At 47.9% G+C, this 23,878-nt stretch overlaps 1 protein-coding gene and 1 long non-coding RNA gene across 4 annotated transcripts; one reads left to right on the top strand and one right to left on the bottom strand.

Annotated features, from left to right (window-relative positions):
* The first annotated feature begins 994 nt into the window (after window positions 1-994).
* RAN (RAN, member RAS oncogene family) lies at window positions 995-4,676 on the top strand. 3 transcript variants are annotated; one of them, XM_082639915.1, is made up of 7 exons: window positions 995-1,107; window positions 1,671-1,716; window positions 2,146-2,230; window positions 2,310-2,435; window positions 3,681-3,868; window positions 3,992-4,162; window positions 4,253-4,676. In XM_082639915.1, exons 2-7 carry the CDS (start codon window positions 1,681-1,683, stop codon window positions 4,295-4,297), a joined length of 651 nt encoding a protein of 216 aa, XP_082496041.1. In that variant the 5' UTR covers window positions 995-1,107; window positions 1,671-1,680; the 3' UTR covers window positions 4,298-4,676. The 3 variants fall into 3 exon arrangements, with proteins under 3 accessions (XP_082496041.1, XP_082496042.1, XP_082496043.1); XM_082639916.1 differs by having other exon boundaries at window positions 1,048-1,107; window positions 1,674-1,716; XM_082639917.1 differs by lacking the exon at window positions 995-1,107 and adding an exon at window positions 1,182-1,255.
* Window positions 4,677-16,668: 11,992 nt separating this feature from the next.
* LOC309814890 lies at window positions 16,669-22,432 on the bottom strand. The gene is made up of 3 exons (XR_014295764.1): window positions 21,342-22,432; window positions 20,802-21,012; window positions 16,669-18,391 (listed from the first exon to the last, which is right to left on the bottom strand). It is a non-coding gene; the product is annotated as an uncharacterized lncRNA (long non-coding RNA).
* Between the last annotated feature and the right edge of the window lie 1,446 nt (window positions 22,433-23,878).

The raw sequence follows: 23,878 nt of genomic DNA, 5'->3' as shown, positions 1-23,878 counted from the left end.
GACTCCCCATGGTGGCATCTTTCCCAGGGAACTTGACTATCCTGATGGGGCCATTAGCTGTCTGCTCTTGCTGCCAGCCGTGGATGCTTGCTTGGGGAGAGGGGCCACCATATGAGTTTAAGAATCCGTGGCTGTCCAGACAAATGCCCCAAACTGGCCTTTTATATTTAGGATGTGTGTGAGTTTGGAGGACACCCTTCGGCCAACATCTTTGCTGAAAGCCAATGAAGGATAATAACCCACACTTGTTGAGCTGGAGGTGTACCTCACTTTCCATCTTTGACAATACGGAGAGGAGGCTATGCCCCAGGAGAATGTAAGTTCTATGCGTGAACAGTTCTTGTCTGGACCCTTGACCCTGGAACCTAAATACTCATGGATTGCATCCCTGGTTTGTCACTAAGATGAGAAGAGCTGCCACGGTTGGAAACACTAAATTTCATCATCCTGTTCGCAGAATTAGGGCCACAAAGGCTGCCGACCACTTAGATGCCCTGAGAATAAAGTGGCCGTCTTTCCAGGGTGGGAAAAGCATCGGTCTCTGCTTCCTTTACTTCCCAGAAGGTCCTGACCGAGACGGGGGCGCGGGGAAAGGGCCGGAAGGAAGGGCGGGTGGGGCGGCCCGCACCCCAACATGGCGCCCGCCCCGGGTCCGCCGTGTCGTGTTTGTACGCAGGGGCAGGGCCTTTGTGTGGGCCACCCCGCGAGTTTCCCGCCCAAGGGGGCCTCGGCCCTCTACCTCCACTTCTGTTCCCGCGGCGGCAGCTGGGCGCGCCTCGTCGCCGTCGGCGCATGCGCGCGCTGGAACCCGCCCTCCGGGCTGGCGCACGTGGCCCCGCGGGCCGGCGTGCGTGCGCGCGACCGCCTCGCCTCCCGCGCCCGGCGAGCCGCGAGCCTCTCCCTTATGCGCCAGGCCAACGGGCACAGCCGCCGGAGCCGGGGCGGCGTGCGTGCGCGTGCGCGAGGGGCTACGTGGGAGTGACGCAGCGCCGTTGACCCGCCCACCCTCGGCGCGCGCCGGCGTCGGCTGCGTCTCCGGGCATTTGAATTGCGCTTCCGCCATCTTTCCAGCCCTCAGTCAGACGGGCGCGGAGACGCTTCTGGAAGGTAGTGGGGCCGGGACGGGGGCGGGGATCGGGGCGTCCTGGCGGCGGCGGGAGGTGGCCGTGAGGCGGTGGCTGTGTGGCGACCCCAGGCTCCAGGAGGAGGGCCTTCCTTCCTCTCTGGCCGCGAGGGCGCCGGGACCCGAGCCGCGGTGGGCCGGGCGGGCGGCCGGGGCGGAGGGGAGGCCGGGCGGCCAGGCCGCGGGGCTGCAGGGGAGATCCGGCCGGGGCGGCCGGACGGAGGGCCGGGGCGGCCCGGCCTGGCCGCGGGCCGTGACCGGGCGTTTTCCGCGCCGGGGCCTCGGCTCCGAGCGGGCGCGAGCCGGGCCCCGGCGGCCGGGGGAGCCGAGCCGGGGAGCAGCGCCCTCGCCGCCATCGCCGTCGCGCGCCCTCGCGGCCCCCGCGCGCGCGTGTGCGTGTGTGTGTCGGGGTGGGGGTGGGGTGCGGGCGGCTGGGCTCCGGGGTGGAGGCCTTTGTGGGCCCGGGCACGTGGGGCGGGTCCGGCCATGCGGCCCACGGGCCGCGCCGCCGTTCAGCGGGCCTCACTTCTTTCTCCTCTGCCCGCAGTAGCATCGCGATGGCTGCGCAAGGAGAGCCCCAAGTGCAGTTCAAGGTGGGTGATCCGAGGGGGTCGGGAGGAAGGGCGGCCCCAGGGAGGGGGTCCCCGCGTCCGGACGGCCTTAACGGCGGGGTCTGCTTCGTGACCGCGGCCGGGTGCCGTTGGCCCGCTTCGCCGGCCAGCGTGCTGGTGCTGCGGCAGTGCCTTCGGTCCCCTGACAACGGGGCGGGGGGAGGGGAGGGGAGGGGGAGGGGGCGAGCCCCGCCCTGCGCGCGGGGAAGCTGGGCTCGGAGCTCCGCCGGTTCGGGTCATTTGTGAGATGGGACGGGGCTGCAGTCTTAAGATGCTTTGTCTTAGGTGTGCTCAGGGGGCATGTAGAGTTCTTCCCTGTGAGACGGCGGTCCAGAGCACCGGGACAGTCTCACAATCCCGAGGTCCTGAGACCCGTTCCGGTGTTTACTTCAAAGATATGTTTCCCAACAGCTCGTATTGGTTGGTGACGGCGGTACTGGGAAAACTACATTTGTGAAACGCCATCTGACTGGTGAATTTGAGAAGAAGTATGTAGGTACGTGGGGGAAACGGTGTGTGAAAACGTGTGGGAGATGGATGAGGTCACTGACTAACTTTCCGCGCTTATGTTCCAGCCACCTTGGGCGTTGAGGTCCATCCCCTTGTGTTCCATACCAACAGAGGACCCATTAAGTTCAACGTATGGGATACAGCTGGCCAGGAGAAATTTGGTGGACTGAGAGATGGCTATTACATCCAAGGTAGGCATCTGCCTCATAACCGGCTGCTTTTGAGAGGATTTGTAGCTTACGGTCCAAGGCTGCTTACAGATCATCAGGTCTGTTCCGGCAGACACGTGCCTAGTGCTGACTGAACTGGCCATCGCGCGTTGCGCTTCGATTCAGGAGCTGGGCTGGCTCCTGAGAGCTGACCCTCAGTCGGAGGGAAGGAGATCCTGTGAAGGTTGTCTGGTGCCGTTTGATTGCATGCTTGAGTCACCGTAGGCACTGTTTTGAAAGAGGTGACGCGATGTATGTTGAGGCTCTTAATTTAAAAACTGGAAGCAACAGACAAGGTGTTGCTGCAGCCGCAGTATTTGAAAACTTAGGTCTGGGTATATATTTTGGTGGTAGTCGATGATCATTTCTTCTGCACTCCATTAAAAAGGTAGTAAACAGTTTGACCAGATCCTGGACCAGAGGCACTAGGCTCTCATCTTATAAAATGTTGTATAAGACCAGCCGGTTTCTTTTTAATTTCACTAGGTTTTGCAGAATATTTTTTTCAGAGTGCTTGATTTTAAAAGTGCAAAGGAAGTAAATGCTTCTCATTATACCCAGCAAAAAGATGAACAAAGAAAATGCTCAATGTAAGACTTTCTCTTCTCATGAAAATCGTTGGGAATCTTTCCATGTCTTTTGCCTTACGAGAGTGCGTACAACTGCAAAGATTCCTCCTCTCCCCTCCCCTCCCCCATTCTTTAGCTAAAAATCTGTTTAATGTATCACTCGTACTCAGTGGCTTACCAGCTTTATCGTGGCTGTTTCTGCAAGTCAACATAGAGACTTAACTGAGCTTTTAAAAATAGGCACACTATATCCTAGTGAGTTCAGCCATTTAAGAATGGCTATTCTTTTTAAAGAGTAGATTGCTAGATCCTCAGAATATGGGAGGTGAGTTCCCTGGAATGCTGATTTATCGTTGATCTACTTGATACTTTTTTGGGATGAGGCAGAATTTATGAAGTATTACAGGTAGAGAGGTTTCATATGGTAAGCTGGTCTCTCATGGTTTCATGTACAGTAAAAGGGACTTTTAAATAATACTGTGTATTAAAATGATTTGAGATTTTTGAAATTGGTAGAGATCTTGAAAATGAGTAGAGAAACGTGGCTGACCTGGAGATAGGCCTGAGACTGTGAATCTGAGTCCACAGTTCTTAGCATGTTTCATCCATGTAGCAAATTCGTAGGTCTACACTAATTTGCTGTAAATGCTCCTTTCAGCTCAGTGTGCCATCATAATGTTTGATGTAACATCGAGGGTTACTTACAAGAACGTGCCTAACTGGCATAGAGACCTGGTACGAGTGTGTGAGAACATCCCCATCGTGTTGTGTGGCAACAAAGTGGATATTAAGGACAGAAAGGTTAAGGCAAAGTCGATTGTCTTCCACCGAAAGAAGAATCTTCAGGTATGTTTCTTCAAACTTACTGGATTTATGATCCTTAGGTAAAATTATAAGTCCATTAAAGTGCTTCATTAATGTCTTTGATGTATGGGTTTTTTAAATTAATTTTACCTCTCATTAAAACAGTACTATGACATCTCCGCCAAAAGTAACTACAACTTTGAAAAGCCCTTCCTCTGGCTTGCTAGAAAACTGATCGGAGACCCTAACTTGGAGTTTGTCGCCATGCCTGCTCTCGCCCCGCCAGAGGTGGTCATGGACCCAGCGTTGGCAGCGCAGTACGAGCACGATCTAGAGGTATGATGTGTGCATCGCGGTAGTGAATGCTTTTAGGTTCCTGGTGGTTTTCCTGGGGAGCATTAACAACTTTTTCATCTCTCTGTCTAGGTTGCTCAGACAACTGCCCTCCCGGATGAGGATGATGACCTGTGAGAAGAGTGAAGCTGGAGCCCAGCGTCAGAAGTCTAGTTTTATAGGCAACTGTCCTGTGATGTCAGTGGTGCGGCGTGTTTGCCACTTTATTATATAGCTAAGCAGAACATGTGCTTAATCTTTGGGATGCTGAAGCAGATGAATGGGCTTTGGAGTGAATGTGGCAGTTAAAAAAAACAAAAAACACACAAAAACTTCATTTTTTTGGACCTGCATATTTAGGTGTTTTGGAACACAGTTGTTTCCTCGTTGAGTTTCAAATGTAAGACTGCTACAGTCACGTCACAATATTCAGTGGTGGAATCTTGTTTGTTACTGTCATTCCCATTCCTTTTCGTTTAGAATCAGAATAAAGTTGTATTTCAAATATCTAAGCAAATGAACTCATCCCTCGTTTAAATGAGCATTTTAAAACCACTAACAGGGAAAATTGTGCCACGTTAGTATCTGAATTGCCTTTGCTATTACTACTTAATTTGAAGTCGGTTAGGTTAAATTCTTCTAACTTCCTGTACATGTGAATCATTTCACACAAATGAAATGACAGGTCAACAGTATTGTATTCGGTAAGTCGTTAAGAGGTGTAAATACTGTCAATGCAGTTAGGCTAAAATAATACCTACCCCACCTGCCTTTTGGCCTAGGTAGTGTCACACCTAGGGAAGAGCTTGTTGGAGATTTGTGTGACCTGTCAGAATAAAAGTGGTACCTGTTTTAGACGTTTCAAATAGAGATCTTAAGAATTACAGTTGCTTTTATGGCAAAAAGTAACCATGTTCTAATGTAGAGCTTCTCAAAGTCTGACGAAACCGTACAGATGGTTGCGGGAACTTGAGGGACGTCTCATCTGTTAAAAGTGAATATAAATTGTGCGTTTACTTGCCTTTTGTTTCAGCGTTAACATGTTTAACGTAAAGTTGGTATTCTAGGAAGATGTTCCACGTTTACCTGCTGTTGTCAAGTACTCCCAAGCTTTAAAGATGTCAAAGATTAAGGATTTCATTGGATACATCACAGCTTTGATGGTTTTTCTCCCCACAAAGAATTTTTGTGGGCGGTGCAAGGACACAGCAGGATGCTGCAACAAAAAAGTAGGGCTTAGATTGGCTTCTCAGTGAAGTGAAACAAGACTGCCAAAGTCTCAGTAGGTTAACCACTTATGTTCGTATGGTTTCCACATGTAAACGTGAATTGAGTCCGTCTTGCCTGAGTTTGAGCCCATCGACACCATACTGTAGCGATTAGAAGTCAAAATAAGAGCTCTTTTGCTCATGCAAGTACTACTGTACTATAGTGCAGTTGACCAAAGTTCTTTAGGTGTCCAGTTATCCTTAAATGATTACTTTCCTACCTAAAAAGGTAGGGAAGGATCACGTCAATATGTGGAGAACTGAAATATAAAGGGTAAAATTGGATGCGTTTTAATTTGTTAAAATATTGAATAAATATTAATAGATTCACTTACAGATTTGAATTGCTGTATATGCTATGCTATATTCAGAACCAGATTTTAACAGATGTGAAGTTTCTTCCCATGATCAGGATGAGACCTTTAATTCAGATAACTTACATGAAGGATATGTGTGTGTAACCTTATGTAGAATGACAAATACACTGAATCTTAAATGTAACAGTTAAATTTTGCAAGCTACTTGGAGGTGGGAGAGAATTTACGTCACTCGTCGGAAGAAAAAAATTGCCAAATACATTGCTTCTACTTTGCCTGGATTTTCTGAATCACCTGGTGTTCACTTATCTTGTGGGGAATACGTTTCTGTCTCGTTTATACAAATGGGGACATTTTCCCCTCAGTTTGAAATCTGGTCTCTAACCGGGGAACCTTCAGTTGAAAGCCAAGCTAGAAACGGCTTCTAAGAACAGAATTGGTCGGAGTAAAAGCATACAGTGCTTTTGAAGGCAGTTTCATGTTGTGCCCTGGCCAATTTTTAAGACCCCACAGAGTGGGTCTTTGGTCCCATCGATCTCGGAATACCTAGGAAAGGGCAGAGACTGGAGAGATTGCCGAAGACGCATTGAATTTGTAAGACCAGTTGCCTGGCTGATCATGTGCACCAGGTTCTCGTAGTGAGAATTTCTGGTCCCTTTTGTAAAAACATCACTTGAAACAATTGTGTCGAGCAGTGGTTCAAAATTGGTCTGACTCGGGAGTCGCGCCTCGGCTGGGAGCTCTAGGCGTCCTGCCTGCCTGACCTGGGCTCGTTCTAAAGCGCCCTGCCGGGCGGGCACGTCACGAGCAGCACATCCTTCTCACCTAGAGCCCTGTTGGGGTGAAAGGCCGCCGTGGCCCGTTGCACCTTCCCGTTAGTAGAGCGCCCTGAGCGGTCCTTGGGAAGCGGCTCTGACCTGATCCACGTTGCCGCGAGGCCTTGCACGCGTGGGTCCTGCCCTTCCGGGCTTTGCAGTGTTCTTTTGCAGAACCTCCTTTCTCGTTCCTGAAGGAAGCCCACCAGTTAAGTGCTGCAGCTCCTTTACAGCTCACACGGTGGGTTTTAAACTGGGTCGGGGGTCCCTGCTGTGACCGTATCACTGGACCGCCTCGGGCCGCGTCGGGATGGTAGATTTGTGTCAGCGGTGGTCTCCCTCGGCGGCCGAAGCGCCGTGGGGCCAAGGAGCGTGTCTTCTTGCCCCCTCGTGTCCCTGGTCTTATTAAATCTCAGAACCCTGAGTAGGAAGGGAGCTTAGCGGTTGGAGATAGTGCTGGGGTCGATGGGGTTAGGGTGGGGAGGGCAGGGGGGATTTTACGCCGTTACAGTCTGGTGGTTTTGAAGTTTTTCCCTCCCGGAATTTGTAGTTTGCACTGCCTTTGATCCATTTATTCCAGCTTGTCGTCTTTACAGGAGTGGGGAAAGAGTGGCCCATCGGGAGCTATGCCAGTTGTCGAGTCACTAAGTTAGGACAGTGCTGTGGCATGGTCTGTGGTGCCTCAGGTTGAACCATAGGAAGTGGAAGAGGACCCTTGAATTGAGTTGGTTTTCAGTCAGTCCCCTGCCTTTAAGAAGCAAAGGAGAAGCCACCCCAGATGGGTAGTCTTTCTATAATGTGGGCAGTTCACCCGCTAAATTCTGAGCTCCGTGACCAGGGATATCATGGCTGGCCGGGCAGCTTTCGTCTTGGGAGGTGGGCAGTCAGGAGGCATCTGCAGAAATGTGAATGACCGAAGTGAGTGCTCAGATGGAAACTTAGACAACGCTGTGAAAGCATGACAGGAATTGAATCCGAGTCCTGGGAGGAACGGCAGTCATCTGAAGGTATTCGAGAGATAAAAGCGCGTGAGGCAAAGGGAACAAAACCCCGGGGCAGAGAACGTGGCTGGAGAGCCATAGACGGGGGTTTTCAAGCCCAGGTACAGATTTCGCAACTTGGGACACCGTGGGGAGACCCTGGAGGAGGGTCACAGTGTCGTTTTAGAAGCTGTGGCAGCAGGAGTGGGCGCCCATGGGCCAGTGACAGTCCAGCCTTGCCCCACTCCAGTCCATTCTCGACTTTCGCTGCAATAGTTCAGAGGAGGGAGGGTGAGACTGTGGACAAAGCCTCTGTTCATCCAACAAGCATCTCAGCGAAAACTAAATTGAATAACTATCCGCTGGGAGTGCCAGGCACCCTCTTTTTTGCTAGCCACCACACTCAACGTTTCTTCCCCAACTTCGCTGAGGTATAATTGACACAGATTGTGTGTGTTTGCGGTGTGCACTGCGGTGGTTTGATACACCGTCCACCATCCATCACCTCACAGTTATTTTTTGTGTGTAGTAAGAACATTTCGGATTACTCTCAGCACATTTCAAGCGTACAATGAAGTAGCATTAACTACAGTCACCATGCAGTACCTTTGATCTCCAGGCCCCATTCATCTGGCATAACTGAAACTTGGTGCCCTTTGACCAACATCTCCGCATTTCCCTCTCGTGCACGTCTCCGCAGCCCCTGGCAGCCACCTTCCTGCTCTGCTTCTACAGGTTCACCTTTTTCTTTAGATTCCACATGAGACTATTGCCATATACACTATTTGTCTTTCTGTCTCTGGCTTATTTCACTGAGCATAATGTCCTTGAGGTTCATTCATGTTGTAAATGACAGGATTTCCTTCTTTTTTAAGGCTGAACAATTTTCTGTCATATATGTATATATGTATGTATGGATGGATGGATAGATAGATATATACACACACACACTACATTTTCCTTATCCATTCATCTGTCGATGGACACTGAGGTTGATTCCGTATCTTGGCTGTTGTAAATAAATTTGCTTCTTAAGACAAGGGGGTCTTAAAAAAACTGAGCTTCTGCAAGCAGTAGCGGTGAGACTTAAACCTATTTAAAGTTACGAATTCAAGACCAGTTGTTTGCAGACAAAACTGTCGGTCAGGCGAGATGGTTATGTTGTGATCCCCTAGGCATGAAAGATGGGAAACCAAACCGTTAGGAAGGATCCTTTATTCTAGACAACACTGAAGCCAGCCTGGCAGAGTGAACTGATGGGCCATTTGGGGGTGAGTAACGTTTGCTTTTTTATTTCCTCACACGTCTTTTTTTTTTTCCCAAAGAGAAAAATGTCATATACTTTATGGATTAAAAGTTTAGGGATTTGAACAGTTAAAACATACACAGCCACCACATTTTCCGTTTACCATTCAGAGGTAACTTGTCGATATTTTGTCGACATTTCAAATCTTCCCTCAAAGAGTGGGATTGATTAGACTATAATATTGTTTCATAAACATTTTTCACTTTTTATGAGGGGCTTTTCCACATCAGATGGTTTTATACCACTTTCAGTAATTACCTAGTAACCCACAGCGTGGATGGGCCATCCCAGCGTCAGACACATTCTTTTGTTTGTTCGGGTTATGTTTCTCTGTTCTCTGCTCTTCGTTTGGTTTTCAGAAAGGGTCTAGCTCTTATTTCCAAATACATTGAACTTCCACGTCCTTTCACCTCCATGTACTACTAAAACTGTCATGTTTCTAAATTTTAACTTTGGAAGATGGGTGGAAAATCAAAATTATTTTAAAAACCTTTTGTGTGTGTGTTCTGCCATATCATCTTCAACTTTCTATCCCTGTGTCTGATTGATGCAAGATGCAAACATACTAGTCTGTGCTGAATTAAACACATTTTATTAAATAGTTTCCTTGCTGCTACTTATTCTGTGAATTCATGTTTTGTGTTTTCACAGACACTCAAAGTGAGGTGTATACTCTTACCCCCCTTTTCAGGTATTTATATTGTGTTATGCTCCAATTTGGAGCTCAGAAAATATCGACTGGTGATGGGATTGGATTATAGGGAGAAGATCTGGAAGAAGAGTAGGGCTAACCGAAGAAAACTGCCCTGAGGAAAAAGGAAGTGGAAAGCTTAAATCTCAAAAACAAAACCAAAAAAGCACATGATGGTACAGTTCTGGAAGGGAGCTAACTAGTTTCTTTTTGTTAGCAATTTTACCCATTAAAATTGGGTTTGGTTTGGTTTGGTTTCCCATCTTTCATGCCTAGAGTATTATGCCTTAAGGCATAATCTTACCTTTTACGAATAGTTGCCTGTAATTAAATAGTGGGGCTAAGGTGGCCTGTTCTTTTTTTTTTTTTAATTTTTGGTTGCATGGGGTCTTTGTTGCGGTGCGCGGGCTTCTCATCACGGTGGGTTCTCTTGTTGCGGAGCATGGGCTCTAGGCGCGCGGGCTTCGGTAGGTGTGGCATGTGGGCTCAGTAGTTGTGGCTCACAGGCTCTAGAGTGCAGGCTCAGTAGTTGTGGCTCACGGGCCTAGCTGCTCCATGGCATGTGGGATCTTCCCGGACCAGGGCTCGAACCCGTGTCCCCTGCATTGGCAGGCGGATTCCTAACCACTGCGCCACCAGGGACATCCCAGCCTGTTCTTTTCTAAGACCACGTTTGGCCGTTCGGTTGCTATCAAGTCCCACTGGACCTACTGAAGAAGGATGAGTGGGTAGGAAATACAAGGAGTCTTGTCACCTGAGTCGTCATGATTTGAGGCCTCTACTTATGGGATTGTATTAGAAGGTAAACTTTGTCATCACACAGAACTATTAATAAACTGGTGACTTAAAACTCTAGTTCCCAACTCAATCATCACTTCCTCTGAACACCTGGGGGCTTCTGCCTAGACCCTCTGTCACTGATGCCTCGATGCCAGAAGCAGTGCCGCTGTCTTTGCCCTTGCCGGGCTTAGGAACGCTGTCTCTCTATGACTACTTCTGACTCAAAGCCTGGGGCTAGAGCAGCCAAGAGGCAGAGTCCCTCAGACCCTTTCGTCTGGTTGTGGGAGATACAAAAGGGGGTGCGTGGAAAGAGACGGGCCTGACGCAGACCCAGAGCAAACCTGGGCTTCTGTTTGCACGGCAGCAGGGCCGAGGTGGGGGATGGCCTTGGGGGGATCATTTACCCTAATGATCACACACTCTATTAACAATGATTATGTACTTTTCAAATCATTGCTAATAACCAACTTATTCCCATTTTTTCCATAACTGCAATGAACATTTTTGTATATACGGTTTGAACTTCTTTTCCTTAGAAATGGGCAGGGGATTATCTGGTCGCAGTTTATGAAAATCATTGTGTTTTAAAAGGCATTGTCTGATTTGCAGCAACATGGATGGACCTAGAGATGATTGTACTAAGTGAAATAAGTCAGACAGAGAAAGACAAATACCATATGATATCACTTATATGTGGAATCTAAAATACGACACAAATGAACTTCTACGACAGAAACAGACTCACAGACATAGGGAACAGACTTGTGGTTGCCAAGGGGGAGGGGAGGGATGGATTAGGAGTTTGGGGTCAGCAGATGCAAACTATTATATATAGAATGGATAAACAACAAGGCCCTACTGTAGAGCACAGGGAACTCTATTCAATATCCTGTGATAAACCATCATGGAAAAGAATCTGAAAAAGAATGTGTGTGTGTGTGTGTGTGTGTGTAACTGAATCACTTTGCTGTACAGCAGAAATTAACACAATATTGTAAATCAGCTATACTTCAATAAAAAAATTTTAAAAGGCATTGTCAGACTCCTCTTTTGGGGCCTGATTTATTTTTTTAATATCTGACATCATTTTCATAATTTTCTTTTGCTCATTTTGAAATATTAAGGTTATAGTTTTAATCTTTTTTAGAGGAGGCATCTTTCTGGCATCATTTCATTGTCTGCAGGTACGTTATTTTATTTACTTATTTTTCTCTTTCTCTTTCAGATACTCTCTTGTATGAGATTCCACCATAATCCCTTTCTCTTGCTTATTTTTGGGAGCTTAGTGTCCTGAACTTTCAGAAGGGAGGGATGGATTAGAATCGGTTTTCTGTGGGATTCGTGATGTTTAAGAAATAGGTCCCTACTTGGAAATGTCCTGGTTCTTACCCTTTCCTGCTTTTATTTGGACTCTGGTTTTCCTTTTGCTTCTTGTCCCAGCCCTGCCTACTTGGGAACCCACTCCTAGAAGCTTCTCCTCAGCGTGGGACTGTGCCCGCTCAGGCTGCTATAACAAGGTACCACAGGCTGGGTGGCTTAAACAAGTGACTTTTATTTTCTCACAGTTCTGAAGGGTTCTGCAGGGTTCAGCTTCTAGTGAAAACTCTTCCTGGTGTGCAGACGGCCCTTTGTCCTCACAGAGCCTTTTCTCTGAGTGCTCTCTGGAGGGAGAGAGATCTCCCTCTTCCTCTTCTAATAAGGCCACCAATTCTATCCCATTACAGCCCCACCCTCATGACCTAATTTAACCTCAGTTACCTCCCTGTAGGCTCCTTCTCCATATACAGCCACCCTGGGGGTTAGGGCTTCAACACATGGAGTTTGAGGGCCACGAACGTCCAGCTCATACAGCTTGTTAGTTTCATGTATTCATAAGATAAACATGCTCCAGTCCCTGCTGGTCCTTGAAGCACCACCTTCTGATGTGTGGGATGCCTCTCAGTTGCTGTTCTCAAACCGGCCAGCTTTCTGCCTCTCGGTGATGAGCTTGTTGACCAATTTGGGATTCTGCTTTCAGACCCTGCAGCGGCCCTGTTATCTTTTCTTTCCCTTTTCCCATCAAAGGTGCTGGTACTAAGTGGATCATCCAGGAACCAGTGATTTGTCCCCAGCTTGGTTTTTTGTTTCTTTGGTTTTTTTGAGATGATGTAATACTTTCTGTTTTGCTACCCTAGCTTCTCTGTCAGTTTTCATAGGCAGAGTAAACATATGCCACCACGGCCGACATCATAATCCAAAGTCCCACCTGTGAAATATTACTGCCCCAAAGTTTACCCTGAAGAATCGATCGAATCAAGCTCTTCAACTTAACCACCAATTTATAAGAATATGGGATCAGAGGAATATGTCAAATCACACTGTTCAGATCAAGTCTGCAAAATCCAGAATATGAAAAAACTAAATAGAACAAACTCCTTCTAGGAAAAAAAAAAAAAAAAAGGGAGAAATGATAGCTTAACAGACACTTAAGATCAACATGAATTGGAAGCAATCTGTGGCCCTCGTTTGGATCTGGATTTTGACAAAGTCTAACAAATTATGTGTTTGGTAAACAATCCAAGAAATCCGAGCATTGATTATACATTTGATGACCCTAAGGAGTTACGGTTAATTTGGTTTTGCTGTGGTAAGTTTTTTGACAGTCTGCTTTGGCACATGGATGAAAATTTCTGTAATGAATATCTAACTGATAAGCGTTCTGCCTCAGTCTCACCTGATAGCTTTAGCAGTCATTGACCAGTTCTGGATCCATCGGTTCATTAGGGAAGGCAAAAAGGCCACTTCCTAGTTCTGTCACTCCTCCTACGTTTGTTGGCTGGACTCTATCAGGAATAACTTCTCTTCATCAACTCTTTGGTTGCCCTGAAGTATGGGCAACCAAACAGTTGATGAAGAGAAGTTGGTCGCCATCGCTCCAGGCACGTCATTATTCTCTCCCATGAATACGCCACGCTCATGCGCTTCTTTTCCATCCCGTTTGCCTGAAAGGTTTGTACATGCCTGGCTCTGCACAAGTGCACCGCTTGACCACCGTTTCCCAGCATTGTCACAGGCTCCATGTGAGTTCTTCTGTCTTCCTGAGGGCTTTATCCCCAGTGTCAGAACCATGGGGGAATACATAAATAAACTCGCTCACAGGATGGCTAGCCTGTACCAGCCAGTGTTTTCCCTCCTGGGAGCAGCAGACCAGTCAGCTCACTGCAAAGTTTTGAAAAAAATATTTTGTTGCACGGCATGAAATCACTGACAGTTTACCTGTTTTTTTTGTTGGTGGTAGTGTTGACTGCACCACACGGCATCTCAGTTTCCCACCGGGGGTCGAACCCGCGTCCCCTGCATCGGAAGCGCGGAGTCCTAACCGCTGGACCGCTGGGGGAGTCCGATAGTTTCCCTTTTGACCTACAAAATGGCAAGTTCATACGTTCAAGCCTAATGATTGGACACCTTTCGGGCTCTTCATTTAAATATTTCTCCCCAGTATCCTCGAACAGAACAAAACTCTCCCTTCTTCCCACCCAGGTGTATTTTTCTCCCGAAGCTTGCTCTATCTCCTCTCCAAATTTCAGACCATTTCTCGCCTTGTCCCCCCCGCCCCAAACTAAATTTTTCATTGTCAGTCTGGCTAATCTCAGCCAGCTATTAGGTGGGAAGCAGTCAGAAACAATTTGCATTCATAGGAGAAAGAGTTGATAGATCTTTGCTCTTACTGGAAGTAATGACATTTAAAAAAAAGATTGTTAGTAAACTGGGTGAATCTTCAATTGATGTAACTGAAGACACTTTAACAAAGTAAAATGAAACAGTTCAAGATGGTGGCCGTCTTTGTCAGGGTTTTTTTTTTTTCTTGCACATGACAGAACATCTAAAAGTGGCTTCAAGAGTATTTATTTTCATGTAATGAGAAGTCTCAACTTCTGCTTCTACCCCAAAGGGAGTGATAGAGACTGGATTTCTCTCCCTCCCGTCTACACAAACACCCGAAACAAGTGAAAAGTTGGGAAAAATAGATACAACAGTGGTGTTTAAGACTTGGAACTTCAAGCAGTGAAAAACAGTGATCTCAGAGAGATGGAGAACATGTGAGATGAGCTCCTCAAATACACCAGGAGCAACTAGAGTGTGAGGGCGGAGTCCTGACACATCCAAAGCAGGGAAAGAACCACCCAGTTCTCTGAGAGAGAACAAATCTCAGAGCACACACAAGGCTGGGAAGAGTTCCTGTCCCGCCAGCTTCTAGGAAAGGAAAGGAAAACTGCATAGTTTCTGGGCATGAGGTAAAGTACTCAAAAGAATTTGCTTCAGAAATGGTACAAAGCTGGACTTAGACCTAAAAGCTGCTCTAATTTTGCCTAAAAACTTGAAATCAAGACCCAAAGGGGTTAAATTTTTCCCGATAACTGAATACATCCCAGAACACAGCTTGAGAATATTTATAGGATACAAAAACATCCAACAATCAACAATGTAAAGTTTACAGTGCTTGGCGACTGATGAAAAACTACAAGATATGCCAAGAAGTGGGACAAATGTGACCCATAATATAAGGAGAACATTGATCACAATCCAGAAAATGACACAGACAGAATGATTAGAAAATGATGTTAAAATACTTATTGGAACCACATTTCATTTGTTCAAGATGGTATATATACCTCGCACGATCATCCCAGTAGAATCCTGGTGAGCATTTGACAAAATCCAATAGCCATTCCTGATTAAAACTGCCAGCAAACTGGTACTAGAAAGAAATTCCCTGGGCTGGTCATATATGCCTTAATTGTGTCAAGGTATGTTCTCTCTATATCCATGTTGAGAATTTTCTCATGAAAGGAAGTTGAATTTTGTCAAACATTTTTTGGCATCTATTGAGATGATCATATGATTTTTATCATGCCTTTTTTTAATGTGGTGTATCACCTTGATTGATTTGTAGATATTGAAACATCCTTGCATCCCTGGAATAAATCCCACTTGATCATGAGCCCTTGAAGGTAAGGTTGAATTCAATTTGCTAACACTTTATAGAGCACCTTTGCATCTGTGTTCATCAGGGATGTGGGCCTAGACAGTGGACCCTTGACCAACACAGGTTTGAATGGCACGGGTCCACTTATATGCAGAATTTTTTCTTTTTTTTTGAAAATAGTTTGATTTATTTTTTCCTTCCAGTTTTATTGAGATATAATTGACATACAGCACTCCATAAGTTTCAAGTGTTCAGCATAACGATTTGACTTACATACATCATGAAGATTATCACAATAAGTTTGGTGAATCTCATATAGATACAAAATTAAAGACATAGAAAAAAATTTTCCTTGATGAGAACTCTTAGGATTTACTCACTTTACTTTCATATAGAATGTACAACAGCACTAATTATATTTATCGTGTTGCACATTACATCACTAGTACTTATTTATCTTGTACCTGGGAGTTTGTACCTTTGACCACCTTCATCCAAGTCCCCCTCCTCCCACCCCTTGCCTCTGGTAACCACAAAACCGATCTCTTTTTCTCTGAGTATTTTTTTTTTGTTGGTGTTTGAAGTATAATTGACCTACTACACTATGTCATTTTCTGTTACATGCATAGCAATTTGATATTTCTATACATTTCAAAATGATCACCGTGATGTCTAGTTACAAATATGTTGCCATACAAAGCTATTGCATAGTTGCTGACTACGCTCTCCACGCTGTACGTTTCATTCCTGTGACTCACTTATTTTGCAACTGGAAGTTTGTACCTCCTAATTTCCCTCACCTATTTCTTCCCTCCCTCCATGCCCCTCCCCTCTGGCAACCACCTGTGTTCTCTGTATCTATAACTGTCTCTGTTTTGCTCTATTTGTTTATTTAGTTTGACTTTTAGATTCCGCATGTAAGTAAAATCATAGAGTATTTGTCTTTCTCTGTCTGACTTGTGTCACTTAGCATAATGCCCTCTGGGTCTATCCATGTTGTTGCAAATGGCAAGATTTCATTCTTTTTTTTTTTTTTGGCCATACCTTGCGGCTTGCAGGATCTTAGTTCCCCGACTAGGGATTGAACCAGGGCCCTCGGCAGTGAAAACGCAGAGTCCTAACCACTGGACCGCCAGGGAGTTTTATGGCTGAGTAATATTCAATTATATTGGGTTGGCCAAAAGTTTCGTTCAGGTTTTCCATAAGATGGCACAGAAAAACCCGAATGAACTTTTTGGTCAAATATATATATAATATATATATATATATATATATATATATATATATATATATATATATAATATATATTTTATATATATATATATATATATATAATATATATTATATATATATATATATATATATATATATATATATATCTCCCACATCTTCTTTATCCATTCATCCAGTGATGGGCACTTAGGTTGCTTCCGTATTCTGACTCTTGTAAATAATGCTGCAATGAATATATAGAGGTGCATATATCTTTTCTGATTAGTGCTTTTGTTTTCTTTGGCTATATATCCAGGAGTGGAATTGTGAAATCATATAGTAGTTCTGTGTTTAATTTTTTGAGGACTCTCCGTACAGTTCTCCATAGTTTATATTGCAGTTTACATTCCCACCAACAGTGCCTGAGGCTTCCCTTTTCTCCGCACCCTTGCCAACACATCTTTCTTATCTTTTAGAAAACAGCCATTCTGACGGGGCGTGAGGTGTTTTGGTTGGCGTGGCTGGCCCGTGGTCTGGTTGGTTGTCAGGCCCTGCCTTGTGTGGAGGCTGCAGACCCCGGGGGATCCTGGGGCTAGCGCTAGCCCACTGGTGGGCAGGTGTGGGTGCTTGCAGAGCTGGGGGTCCCAGATCTAGTGTCAGCCTGCTGGTGGGCAGGGATGCTTCCTGACGTGGCTGGCCGAGGGGTCCGAGGTGTCTCACAGCTCGTCTGGGCCTGCTGGGGGGCGGGGCCAGGGCCCAAGGTCTCTGACTGCAGGGCCCTGGGGTCCTGGAGTGGGTGTCGGCGGGCTGATGTGTGGGACTGGCCCTCGACACGGCTAGGGCAGCAGGGTCCAGAGCTGATGGGGGGGTGTCTGGATCCCGAGGTGGCTGGCTGAGGGACCCGAGGGGTCCTGGGGCTGGTGCCCACCCACCGGGGGGCGAGGCCAGGTCTGGAGCTAGTGCTGGCCTGCTGGTGGGTGGTGCTGGGTCTTGACAGCTGGCTGTGGGACCCTGGGGTTCCCCCCGGGCTTGTGTCATTGACCTGGTGTGCCGTGCCGGGTCCTGGGCCCTCCGGTGGGCTGGGATGGGTCTCAGCGTGGCTGTGAGCTCAAGGGGTCCTAAGGCAGCCAGCCTGCCGGTGGAGGGTGGGCTATATCAGTGCCCAGTTAGATGCTTGGCCTGAGGCGTCCCAGTTCTGCTGCGGGTCAGGTCCTGGAGCTAAGGTAGGACGACTAACAATGCCACTCGTTAGCACCAGCGTCCACTCAGTAGAGTGCGCTTCCCCCCAGACGGCTGTGCCAGTGTCTGTGTCCCCAGGAGGAGCGCCCATGATCAAGATCTCCAAGATCAGCAGGTGGGGCTGACCCAGGCTCCTTTTAAACTCCCCCTTCTGCCCCGGGTCCTGGAATGACTGAGGTTCTGTGTGTGCCCTTTAAGAGTGGGTCTCCTGAAGGTAAAGCCTCGCTGGCCTTCAAAGCCAAAGGCTCTGGGGGCTTGTCTTCTTCGTGCGGGAACCCAGTGCGGGGCTCGGACCCCTTGCTCCTTGGGAAGAACCTCTGCAGTTGTAGTTACTTTCCCGTGTGTGGGTCGCCCGCCTGGGGGTGAGGGACAGGGGAATTGACTGCAGTGTGTCTCCACCCCTCGCACCCATCTGCTTGTGGTTCCTTCTCCCTGTCTTTAGTTGTAGCAGAGCTTTGCTGCTGCATTCCAGTCTTGCTCATCGATAGCTGCTCTGTAGTTTGTTGTGATGTTGGTGCCCGTGAGAGGCGGTGAGCTCAGGGTCTCGCTACTCCACCATCCTGGCCAATCCCTCTCCGAATTTTTTTCAATAAATATATTGGATTTTTTTTTTGAGATTTGCGACAATTGGAAAAAACTTGCTGATAAACCCTGTAGCCTAGAAATATCAAAAAAAGAAAAACTTAGGTATGTCATGAATGCATAAAACATATGTAGACGCTAGTCATCCTTACTTAAACTGAGTGGTATCTGATATAAAATTACTAACGTGCTAGTTTCCTACTGCTTTAAAACTTTGAGTCTGCAGCGTGACCCTCCCTCTCATAACTGGAGAAACTGCATGTCAGCCTATCATCCAGGTAAGAGGTTTTTAAAAAATGTAACAGGGCTTCTCTGGTGGCTCAGTGGTTGAGAGTCCGCCTGCCGATGCAGCAGACACAGGTTTGTGCCCCGGTCCAGGAAGATCCCACATGCCGCGGAGTGGCTGGGCCCGTCAGCCATGGCCGCTGAGCCTGCGCGTCCGGAGCCTGTGCTCCGCGACGGGAGAGGCCACAACAGTGAGAGGCCCGCGTACAGCAAAAAAAAAAAAAAAAAGTAAGAATGTTTCTCATACTGTGTTATGAATATGACTGTAATGCTGTAGGCCGTAAAAATTTTATAATGATTCATTCGTTAGCGTGTAGGCTGGGCTACCATGAAGCAATTACACTGATCACACTAGGTGACCATAAAGCATATTGCAGCTTCTTCATTATCAAGGCCTGAACTGTTATATCTGTAAATAAGTGTGGATATCTTTTTCATGTTATCTTTTCACTTTTTTTAATACACTTTTTAAAAATTAATTAATTAATTTATTTATTTTTGGCCATGTTGGGTCTTCGTTGCTGTGCACGGGCTTTCTCTAGTTGCAGCGAGCGGGGGCTACTCTTCGTTGCGGTGCGCAGGCTTCTCATTGCGGTGGCTTCTCTTGTTGTGGAGCACAGGCTCTAGGTGCGTGGGCTTCAGTAGTTGTGGCACACAGACTCAGTAGTTGTGGCTCACAGGCTTCAGTAGTTGTGGCTCGCGGGTTCTAGAGCACAGGCTCAGTAGTTGTGGCACACGGGCTTAGTTGCTCCGCGGCATGTGGGATCTTCCTGGACCAGGGCTCGAACCTGTGTCCCCTGCATTGGCAGGTGGATTCTTAACCACTGGGCCACCAGGGAAGTCCTACCTTTTCACTTTTTTTTTTTTTTTTTTTTTTGCGGTACGTGGGCCTCTCACTGCTGTGGCCTCTCCCGTTGCAGAGCACAGGCTCCGGATGCGCAGGCTCAGCAGCCATGGCTCACGGGCCCAGCCGCTCTGCGGTATGTGGGATCCTCCCGGACCGGGGCATGAACCCGTGTCCCCTGCATCAGCAGGCGGACTCTCAACCACTGCGCCACCAGGGAAGCCCCCTTTTCACTTTTGATGTCAAGTGTTAGTAACACATAACCTCTATAGTGTTTTGTATCATATAAGGCAACATTGGTGTAAGTACTGGCCGACAGATGGACATTCATCTCATAAACAGATGATGTAAACTTACAGTGTTAACACAGTACTGTAAATGCATTTTCTCTTGCTTATGATTTTCTTAATAACACTTTCTTTTCTCTAGCTTATTTTAAGAATACAGTATATAATACACATAACATACACAATATATGTTAATCAACTTCGTGTTTTCAGTAAGGCTTCCAGTCAACAGTAGGCTATTAGTAGCTAAGTTTTTGAGAAGTCAAAAGTTATATGTGGATTTTTGACTGGGTGCAGGGGGTGGAGTTGGCACCCCTGACGAGGGTCAGCTGTGACTTTCTTTTCCTGTCATGTCCTCGTCTGACTTTGATATCAGGGTGATGCTGGCCTTGTAAAATGAGTTCAGAAGTGCTCCCTCCTTTTCTATTTTTCAGAAGAGTTTGAGAAAAATGGGTGTTAATTCTTCTTTAAGTGTTTGTAGAATTCACCAGGGAAGCCATCTGGTCCTGGACTTTTCTTTGTTGGGAGGCTTTTGATTACCAATTCAATTAAGAAACTTTGTCATGATTGGTGTGTTCAGATTTTCTGTTTCTAAAACACCTAGGGTACAGTTGAATGTAGAAATTCCCAGACTCCACCGCATACTTAGTGAGTCAGAATCTTCAGAGGATGGGTCTAGGAATCTGTCCTTTTAAAAAGTCCACTAGGGCTACCCTGGTGGTGCAGTGGTTAAGAATCTGCCTGCCGATGCAGGGGACACGGGTACGAGCCCTGGTCCGGGAAGATCCCACATGCCGCGGAGCAACTAAGCCCGTGCGCCACAACTACTGAGCCTGCACTCTAGAGCCCACAAGCCACAGCTATTGAAGCCCACGTGCCTAGAGCCAGCGCTCCACAACAAGAGAAGCCACCGCAATGAGAAGCCCGTGCACCGCAACGAAGTGTAACCCCTGCTCACCATAACTAGAGAAAGCCCATGCACAGCAACGAAGACCCAACACAGCCAAAAATAAATAAAAATTTTAAGTGTCAGCTTAAAAAAAAAAAAAAATCCCCTAGAATTACCTTACCATCAGTCAAGTTTGGAAAATCAGTAAGATGGTTCTCTTCTATCCAGAATGATGAAGTGCTTATTTCATCAGACAGTTTGCCAGTGGTTGTGTGCACCACCGGGCCTGTGCATGGTGTCCTCGTGTGATGAACCTGTGCAGGGCTGTAGCTCCACCTGTTTCATAAGCAGGTTCAGATCCACCATGGCTCCTGAGGTCAAGAAACAAAATTCTGTTAAATAAAAGGAAAACCTTGTGAGTGATCTCTTTAAAGTTTAAATGATCTATGTAAGTACACTACGCAAAGCCCCCTGAGAGTGAAACCCAGCCTTCCCACGGTCAGCCCTGCAAAGACCCCTGACTTGGCCGGTGCTTCCCTCCTGGACTCTCTCCCTCTCTGGCCTGTTCCCTGGTCCTCAGATGCACCCGCCTCCTGGATCCCCGGGGCCTTTGCTCTGCTGCTTTTCTCTGCCTGGTCGATGTTTCCCTGTAATCTCTCTCTCTCTCTCTCTCTCTCTCTCTCTCTCTCTTTAGTGGCTTAAGATAAATTTAGTCTCTTACAGTTCCGGAGGTCACAGTCAAAAGTCAAGGGGTTGGCAGGTCTGCAATCCTTCTGGAGGCTTCAGGCGGAAAGGTTTTCTTGCCTTTTTCAGCTTCAGGAGGTCCAGTCCCTTGGCTTGTGGCTGCCCCCTCAAAGCCCTCCGACCTCTGCTTCTGTCCTCACATCTCTACTCTGACCTTCCCCCTCCCACTCACAAGGACCCCGTGATGACACTGGGGCACCAGGATGGTCCAGGACCCTCTCCCATCCCAAGCTCCTAGCTCAGTCTCACCTGAACTGGCCTTTCACCCCAGTGAATTCCACAGGTTCAATTAGGATGAGAGCGCAGACCTCCTTGGGGGCACAGCGGGCACCTCCTTGGCTTGTGTGGTACCCCGCCCCCTCAGGGAGCTTCCAGCCCCGTAAGGGCTTCACACTGGGCTCCTTCTCAGGATCCCAGACTCAGGCCATGCGGCATCTCAGAGGGGCGCCTCCGTGACTCTGGGCCCCTCGGCCCAGTCACCCTCTGCTGTAGCAGCTTTTACTGCGGTCCCTCCCGGTCTTGTATTTTCATGTATCCATTTAATGCTGTGTATTGAGCACCTGTGTCAGACCCTGTTGCAGACACTCAGGACCATCGGCGAGCACAGCAGAAGTGCCCGTCCTGGGGGCCTGGACTGGACCGTCAGGCGTCCATCTGCTTCTTCCAAGTACCTAGTGTCCCATCCCATGGGTGCAGAGCCCTCTATCCCGTTCAGTTAGGAGTCGCTCAGGCAGTTACTGGATGAATTCCCCTAAGAGCCACCAGGGGGCACTCACGCTCCACGCTTGTGGACACACACAGTGAGAATCTGTTCAAAACAAAACAAAATAAAACAAAATTGTCCACGATAATCACCCCTCCAGTTTACCGTCTGGAAAGGGGACATGAGTGAACCTCCTGTTATGAGTGACCGCAAAACGGATTTGTAAACTATTAGGGAAAAGAGGCCACCCAGGTGTGTACCAGGGGACAAGTGCAGTTTGGCTGCCTGGGCTGGACCAGAGGACCACGTGCCTTTTGGTGTCAGTCTCCTTAGAGTCTCCTTAGCTCTTTCCCAGGTTGTTTGTTCACTGCCGGGACCACTGTCAGCGCTCCAGAGCACTGGGACTCGGGGTGGGCTGGGTGGGACAGGATGATGTGTCTTCTGAAATGCCAGGCAGAGGCACGGGTGACCAGAAATGCTTTACACTCGGCTGCTTGAGCTGAGGACCTCCAGGGAGGGAGGGGGTGAAGCCCGGGGCTTGGCGTGCAAGGCTGGGGCCGAATTCGAGCCGAGGCTGGTCCTCTGATGCTTGCAGTCACACACACCACATCGCAGGGAGGTTTTCAGGGAGATGATCATGCCCTTTGGACCTGCGTCCTGACATAATTTAATGTTCTAAGCCTAAATGAGATTATGTCTCTGGCAGACTAAGGGCTGAAAATAAAAAGTCAGTCCAGCGAGCCAGGCTGGGCAGCAGGGCTTAGGGAAGCAAGTTAACAGTGGAAGCGCCGGGTGAATGTCTGAAGCTGGAAAATCCTTTGAGGAGTCGGGGGCTTTGTAGGACGACACAGCTGTCTCTGCCAAAGGCTGCTGCTCTGGGGATTCCTAAGACCTTAGAGGTTGTTAGATGCTTGGAAAGAAGAAAGGGGCAAGATCTTAGCAGAAAGACTCAGAGACAAAAGCTATAGCTTCTTCCTTGTTTACGTGTGTTTGCTGAGGAGCACGGGAGTCACCTGGGAGCCTGTCCAGCAGCAGCCTCTGACCCAGCAGGTCGGGGGGTGGCCTGAGGGTCTGCGTTTCTGACCAGCTCCCGGCAGATTCTGAGTCTGTTTCTCGGACCACACTTAGCGTTGAGGTATAGCGAGGTGGGCGTTCTGGGGAGATGCCTTCTGCAACGACGTAGCCTGTGTCACACCACCTCCCCTTTTCATCCGCTTCCGTCATTCAGGAGCACTGAGCTCTCACCACGTGTCCGAGTGGCTGGAGGGGAATGGCTAGTAAACTTGAACTTGACCCCTGTCCTGTTAGGGTTATTATTTTCCTTTGGGAGACACAAAATCACAGAGATGGGCGATTCCTAGCTTTCAATGCCACAAGCAACGAAGCATGGCAGAGAGCCTCGGACACATGTAACAGCCTGTGAGCTGTTTCAGAAGTCAGGATGGAGCCCGAGAGCTGCGGTCTGCGGGGCAAGGGGTGATTGGCTGAGGGTCTCTTAGGTGGTGGTGCTGGGGGGAGCACAAGAGAGCCGCGTGTGCAAAGCCCCGGGCAGGAGGGCCCCGGGTCTCTGTGAAGAGCTGGAAGGTCCACGTGGTTGGGACACAGTGAGAGGGGGATATCTGGAGCCTTGGCTGGAGGGGACAGCAGGGACCTGGAGGGATGCTTTTCCTGCTGGAGCGCTGGGTGGTCCTGCCCAGGGGGTCAACGTAAGGCTACCGCATACTAAGGGGAAGTGGGGTTTCGGGTGCCCTGCCTTTACAGTAAGTGCAGCCTGTCTCCATCCGACAGACTTCTCCTTGCAAAATGTGAGC

Source organism: Mesoplodon mirus (assembly GCF_964341445.2).
Source record: "Mesoplodon mirus genome assembly, chromosome: 13".
Taxonomy (NCBI): Eukaryota; Metazoa; Chordata; class Mammalia; order Artiodactyla; family Ziphiidae; genus Mesoplodon; species Mesoplodon mirus.
The sequence above is the reverse complement of the archived record's forward strand: the minus strand, read 5'-3'. Positions and strand labels throughout refer to the sequence as shown.